The sequence below is a fragment of the Equus quagga genome, chromosome 14, assembly GCF_021613505.1.
Source record: "Equus quagga isolate Etosha38 chromosome 14, UCLA_HA_Equagga_1.0, whole genome shotgun sequence".
NCBI classification, from domain to species: domain Eukaryota; kingdom Metazoa; phylum Chordata; class Mammalia; order Perissodactyla; family Equidae; genus Equus; species Equus quagga.
In genome coordinates, this window is record NC_060280.1 from 71,583,151 (window position 1) to 71,589,535 (window position 6,385).

Below are 6,385 nucleotides of genomic sequence, written 5' to 3' on the forward strand. Positions count from 1 at the left end.
GTTTATTGCAGCACTATTTTTTTTTCTCCCCAAAGCCCCAGTACATAGTTGTATATTCTAATTGTAGTACTTCCACTTCTTCTATGTGAGCTGCCACTACAGCATGGCAACTGACTGACTGTTGGTGTAGTTCCATGACTGGGAACTGAACTCGAGCCGCCAAAGCTGTGAGAGTGCCGAACTTTAACCACTAGACCATCAGGCGTGGCTCTGCAGCACTATTTTTAACAGGCTAATTTGGAAATTATTCAAAAGTCTTTCAAAAGTTGAATGAAAAATAAATTGTAGTATATTCACAAAGTGAATTGCTATTCAGCAATGAGAATGTATGATCTACAACTACATGTAAAAACGGCTTATGCACGTATAATTTGTGCCCGTTTGCTTATGTATGTTTAGGTTAAAAAAATCAAATATCTATTAAATATCTAGATCAGTGTCTCTCAACTGTCATTTGGCCAGGTCTGGAGAAATTGTTGGTGGTCATAGGTACTGGCATCTAGTGGCCAGAGTTCAGGGACGCTGCTAAAGATCTCACAAAGCCCAGGAAGTCCCTGCAAGACTGGCTTGCCCAGAATGTCAGTAGCACTGAGGTAGAGAAACCCTGATCTGGATATAAATGTAACTAAAGATGTGTAAGACCACAACAGAAGGAATTACAAAGCATTTTTGAGAGATATATAAAAGTTGCTGAAGAAATAGAAGGTTATAATGTGCTCGTGGGTTGAATGACGATATTTTAAAGATTCTAATCCTCCTCAAGTTGTTTATAGATTCAATGCAATTCTAAATAAAATGCCAGTGTTCTTTCTGTAGATGTGGACATGTGGACCCTAAAGTGAATGTTGAAATGGAATTGGCCCCCCAAATGGCTAAGATAATCTTGAAGAAATAAAAACTAGAAGATTCACAATACTAGATATCAAAACTCGTTATATGGGCATGGACATTAGCTCAGGGCCGGTCTTCCTCAGCAAAAAAAGAGGAGGATTGGTGGCAGATGTTAGTTCAGGGCTAATCTTCCTCAAAAAAAAAAAAAAAAAAAAGGCTTTAACTTTAGGGGCTGGCCCCGTGGCCGAGTGGTTAAGTTCGCGCGCTCCGCTGCAGGCGGCCCAGTGTTTCGTTGGTTCGAATCCTGGGCGCGGACATGGCACTGCTCATCAGACCACGCTCAGGCAGCGTCCCACATGCCACAACTAGAAGAACCCACAACGAAGAATACACAACTATGTACTGGGGGGCTTTGGGGAGAAAAAGGAAAAAATAAAATCTTTAAAAAAAAAAAAAAACTCGTTATAAATGTTTTCCGTATACGTAAGGTAATCAGGTTTACTTATATAATGTTTTAGTGCTTTGAGTTTTTACCTCTTTATTTAATCTTTAGTTCATCTGAAATTAATTTGACTTTATGTATGATGTAAAGATGTTGTTATATTCTACATAATTGGAGATTATAGTTGTAATTACTTCACTAACTGAAGTGGTGTTTAGGAAATTGGTTTCAGTTCCCAACTGTTTTGTTTTCTTTACTTATAATCTGATTATTAAACTCTAGCTTTATTACATATTAACAAAGAAAATTAGCTGCAAAATTTATATTTTAAAATGCAATAAATTTAGTTCAATGTATCATTTGTTATGGTTAGCCCTTTTTGCTTACTTTTTTCTCTAAAATATATTTACCTAAACCCATGATGTAAAGACCAATAAAATTACATCTACAATTCAGTTGTAAAAAAAAATTGGAAATTTAGATGTTTTAGACCACCTTAAAAAGATGGTGAAAAAGAGAATGTTATTGAGGTGGAGACTGCAAACAGGTGATGACCATTTATGGATTCTGGACAATTTTAAGTTGAGAATAAGCAGTTGTGAATCTATCTGCATCCCTGGAGAGGGAGAGGGTAATTGACTCCTCCTTTCCTCTTAGGTATAAATATTAATTCCAGAAAGACATGAATTCTTCTTTGGATGGTTCAAATAACAAACGCATAGGGAAATACAAGCATGATTATTAAAAACCTTTCATTAGCCTTTCCTGTTGTTTTTCTCCTCATCAAGGACCTGAAGACCCAAGAGTAATCCTCTCCCCTGAGACACTAAATCAAGTCAGGCTGCTACCCATCCTGCCATGTTAGTTTCCATTCCCTGTACTTCAACTAGTTGGGTACTTGAGGAGACATGAACCATCTTTCTCACCAAGAAATTGCAGGTGTATCAGTTCCTTGAGTAATAATTTGCAAACTAGTGCCTCATTATAGTATATAGAGAGGGAAAGAAAAACACCACAGATGAGTTTTATACTGAAATGAGTCACATACTGTAAGGTGAGTTCTCAGAAAGGTAGATTTCTCTTATTTCCCTCTGCTTTCCTTCTGAACCTTCCATTCAGAGCTAAGATATTTAGTGATTGTTAGACTTCCTTCTAAATTTGGTTATCTAGTCTCTCTCTCCTTCCCTATATACGTATAGTTAGTAAATGAGGGCCTAGAAATAGGGACTAAGTTGCTACAGCATGAGCAAACAAGTCAAACATCGACTCCTCTGAGATTATACTACTGCCTTAAGTCTCAGGCTACCTTGTAACTCACCTGATGAAAATTTTCATATTTTACCTAATCTGAATGCGAGGTTATTCTGGTGATGGGGTCCCTCTGGTACAACAGAAATTTCAGGGATATATTTGTTCCAGTTTTCTGAGTTTTGATATCTGTGTAGGTAATTAAGATAATCCTGTCTTTGGTATTTATTCTCATATTTGAAAAATATAGCTTTAATATAGCTTAAGCCACATTGCCTGGAGATAGGATAAATTTTGTTTGGGCTTTGCTAAGAGGAGATCTCCTCATTTCCCTCATATTGGTGAGCCAGTTTCATAGTCTTCTCTCATAGAACAATCAAGAACAATCCCAAAATCAACAGTATTTTAGGTTAAATCCATAACATCATTTATGCCTCACTTTTCATTGTGCAGAATGCCAACTTTTCTTGACATCAAGCTGACATGGGTCCTTTCCTCTTGCACTGGTCCCATTTTTCCTGTCTCAGATAGTAGGTGTTAAATAAGAACTATACACTTGATGTAATTGTCTTCTCTAATGAGGGCGTTGCCTGGATTTATGAGTATGAGGAGAAGAAGATGGGGTAGAGATATTTCTAACAAAGCAAATGTTAGAAAATATTTAGATATCTAGGATATCTAAATATCTAGGATAGAAGGATGTATTTTAGAAAACTGACCGCTACCCCATGGATTGTGGTAGGGAGAACACATATGGACTTTATGTTCTTAGAGCCTCATAAATGATAGTCCAGTGTAAGAGAACTGTGAAGCCAACAGTGTATGAGGCTTGGTATTGTCTGGATCATATAAGAGATTGCAGGGATCCTGTTATGGAGCTGAGATTCTTAACCTGTTTCTGAAGCAAGTGAGAGAAGTCCCTTTATAAGCAGGTGGTAGTGGTAGTGGGACATTACTACCAGTCCCAGAGGAGAAATCTTCCTCAAAGATCTAGCTTTGAAACTGAGAAGTCTCTATAGCACAAAGAGATATTATTTATTATGTATATGTGTACATATATATATACATATTATATATATGTATGTATATATTATACATTGTGTGTATAAGTAATATATACACATGTATATATTATATTACATATATGTAGCATATTATATATGTAATGCACATATATGTAATGTATAATATATAATTTAACATATTATATATATAAAAGTCAATTCTATAATACAAGGCACAGTGTTGTATGATTCACTATCATTTATGGAGCAGTTATTAGGTGCCAGGCACTGCTCTAAGTACTTTATATGTAGTCAATCTTTCTTAATACTTATAAATTCTTAGTGAGGTAGGTAATATTATTACTGCCAAGTTATATATGAGGATATCAGAGAATTGTTTAGGTGTACTGTAGAGTTTTGAAATGCTCACTGTGCTCAAAAATTAAATTATTGGTTCTTTAAGTTTCCCAATGATCTTTGGAGAGAAAATAAGAATTCTGAATAGCTCCCAAGATTCTTGCCTCAGGTCTACATTATTTATTAAATAGCCTCCCCTTGTGTGTGGATGGGACCTGTGAATATGGTAGGATACCACTCTCTTCATTACATTATGTTGCATTACATGTTGTCATAGCAAACTGGAGAGAGATATTTCCACTGGCTTTGAGAAAGGACCCTGCCATGTTATCAGATGGTCAGGTGGTTAGAACTTAAGGGTGGCTTCTAGAAGGGGAAAGTGACACTCCCTGCCAACAGCTAGCAAGAAAACAGGGACGTCAGTCCTAAAGCTGCAAGGAAATTAATTTTGCCAACAGCCTCAATAAGCTTGAAAGAGGATCCCAAGCTTCAGATGAGGTGATAGTTTCAGATGATGTTACAGACCAGTGACACCTTGATTTCAGCTTGGTGAGAGTGTGAGCAGAGGATCAACCTGATCTGACTCAAAAAACTGTGAGATAGTAAATTTGAATTGTTTCATGCTGGTGAATTAGTAGTAGTTTATGATACACCAATAGAAATGAATGCAATGAATTTCTCTTTCTTCCTTTTGCATTTATCTACATGTGCCTCTATTTGTGTGTGTGTATGTGAGAAAGAGCGAGTCAGAGAGATGAAGAAATCATTGCATCACCTTTACCAAAGAAGCTTTGTGATAAGTAAAGATGAGTATAATTAGAGAATTATCTACCATAGATGATGCATTTGTTACATAGAGAAAGAGTTCTCAGTTCTTAATAAAATGCTGGGTATTCTTCATATTCCCACAGGGAGAGGGACCAAAGGTGTGGAGAAATGAGAAACGTGAGCCTCGTGACAACATTCATCCTCATGGGGCTTCCGCATGCACCACTACTGGACTCCCCCCTCTTTGGAATTTTCTTGGTGATTTATGTACTCACTGTGGTGGGGAACTTCCTCATTCTGCTGGTGATCACAGTGGATTCCCACCTCCACACCCCCATGTACTACTTTCTAACCAACCTGTCCTTCATTGACATGTGGTTCTCCACAGTCACTGTGCCCAAAATGCTGATGACTTTGGTCTCCCCAGGAGGCAAGGCTATCTCCTTCCACAGCTGTGTGGCCCAGCTCTACTCCTTCCACTTCCTGGGGAGCACCGAGTGTTTCCTCTACACGGTCATGTCTTATGACCGCTACCTGGCCATCGGTTACCCACTCAGGTACAGCAGCATGATGAGTAGGAGAACATGTGCTCTCCTGGCTGCAAGCACATGGCTCAGTGGCTCTCTGCACTCTGCTGTCCAGACCATGCTGACGTTCCATTTGCCCTACTGTGGGCCCAACCAAATCCAGCATTACCTTTGTGATGCACCGCCCATCCTCAAACTGGCCTGTGCAGACACCTCTGCCATCGAAATGGTAATCTTTGTCAACATCGGGGTAGTGGCCTCAGCCTGCTTTCTCCTGATAGTGCTGTCCTATGTGTCCATAGTCTGTTCCATCCTGAAGATCCGCACCTCAGAGGGGAGACACAGAGCCTTTCAGACCTGCGCCTCCCATTGCATTGTGGTTCTTTGTTTCTTCCTTCCCTGTGTTTTCATTTACCTGAGGCCAGGATCCAAGGATGCTGTGGATGGGGTTGTGGCAGTTTTCTACACTGTGCTGACACCCCTTCTAAACCCTGTGGTGTACACTCTGAGGAACAAGGAAGTAAAGAAAGCTCTGTTGAATCTTAAGCACAAAGTAGCATATTCTTAGAGAAAAAATGCTGCAATGTGCATGCACTCATTTAAAAAAAAATAGTGATATAAATTAGTCATCAATGTGTGATACATTGCATGTATATATATTCCTATTGTTAAATGTTATACAAAACCACACACTCAGGAATATCTTTTTCACAGATTTTTCTAAGGAATGAAAAACATTCACAATTAAATTTTTTATTTGTATGAATATGCTTAAATTTTGATTGACTCATTTCTCTATAACAGGTTTATTTTACTTTTTTCAGTTTTATTTATATATAATTGATGTATAACATTGTTTTTATCTTTTAAGAAAAATATTCTGATTGGATCTCAGATATAGAGAATTGAATTATTCATATACCTAACTTGATAATATGCCTTTTTTTATTTGTGTCTTATGCACACAAATTTGGGAATTTATGATCATGAAAATGTTCAAAGACAGCAACAAATATCAGAGGTCATTTACTCGTGGTTGCAGCTGTGCATAGCCCACACTTGTGGCCATCTACATGTAATGGGTGAAATGCTATAATTGCACACAAACAAAGACAAATATTGGCTCAAATAAGTTTAGAAATAATTTTACTCCCTGTACCTCACTTTCCTTTCTGTAAAAGACCTATTTTCAAAATACTATTATGAGG

At 37.7% G+C, this 6,385-nt stretch overlaps 1 protein-coding gene across 1 annotated transcript; it reads left to right on the forward strand.

The window, feature by feature from the left end:
* The first annotated feature begins 4,800 nt into the window (after positions 1-4,800).
* On the forward strand, positions 4,801-5,745 carry LOC124225826 (olfactory receptor 10G9). Its single transcript, XM_046638523.1, has one exon. The coding sequence runs from the start codon at positions 4,819-4,821 to the stop codon at positions 5,743-5,745; it is 927 nt and encodes a 308-aa protein (XP_046494479.1). The 5' UTR covers positions 4,801-4,818.
* Positions 5,746-6,385: the final 640 nt, after the last annotated feature.

Bases quoted from the DNA above. Each gene is read 5' to 3' on its own strand.
- LOC124225826 (XM_046638523.1), top strand. From the start codon at position 4,819: ATGAGAAACGTGAGCCTCGTGACAACATTCATCCTCATGGGGCTTCCG.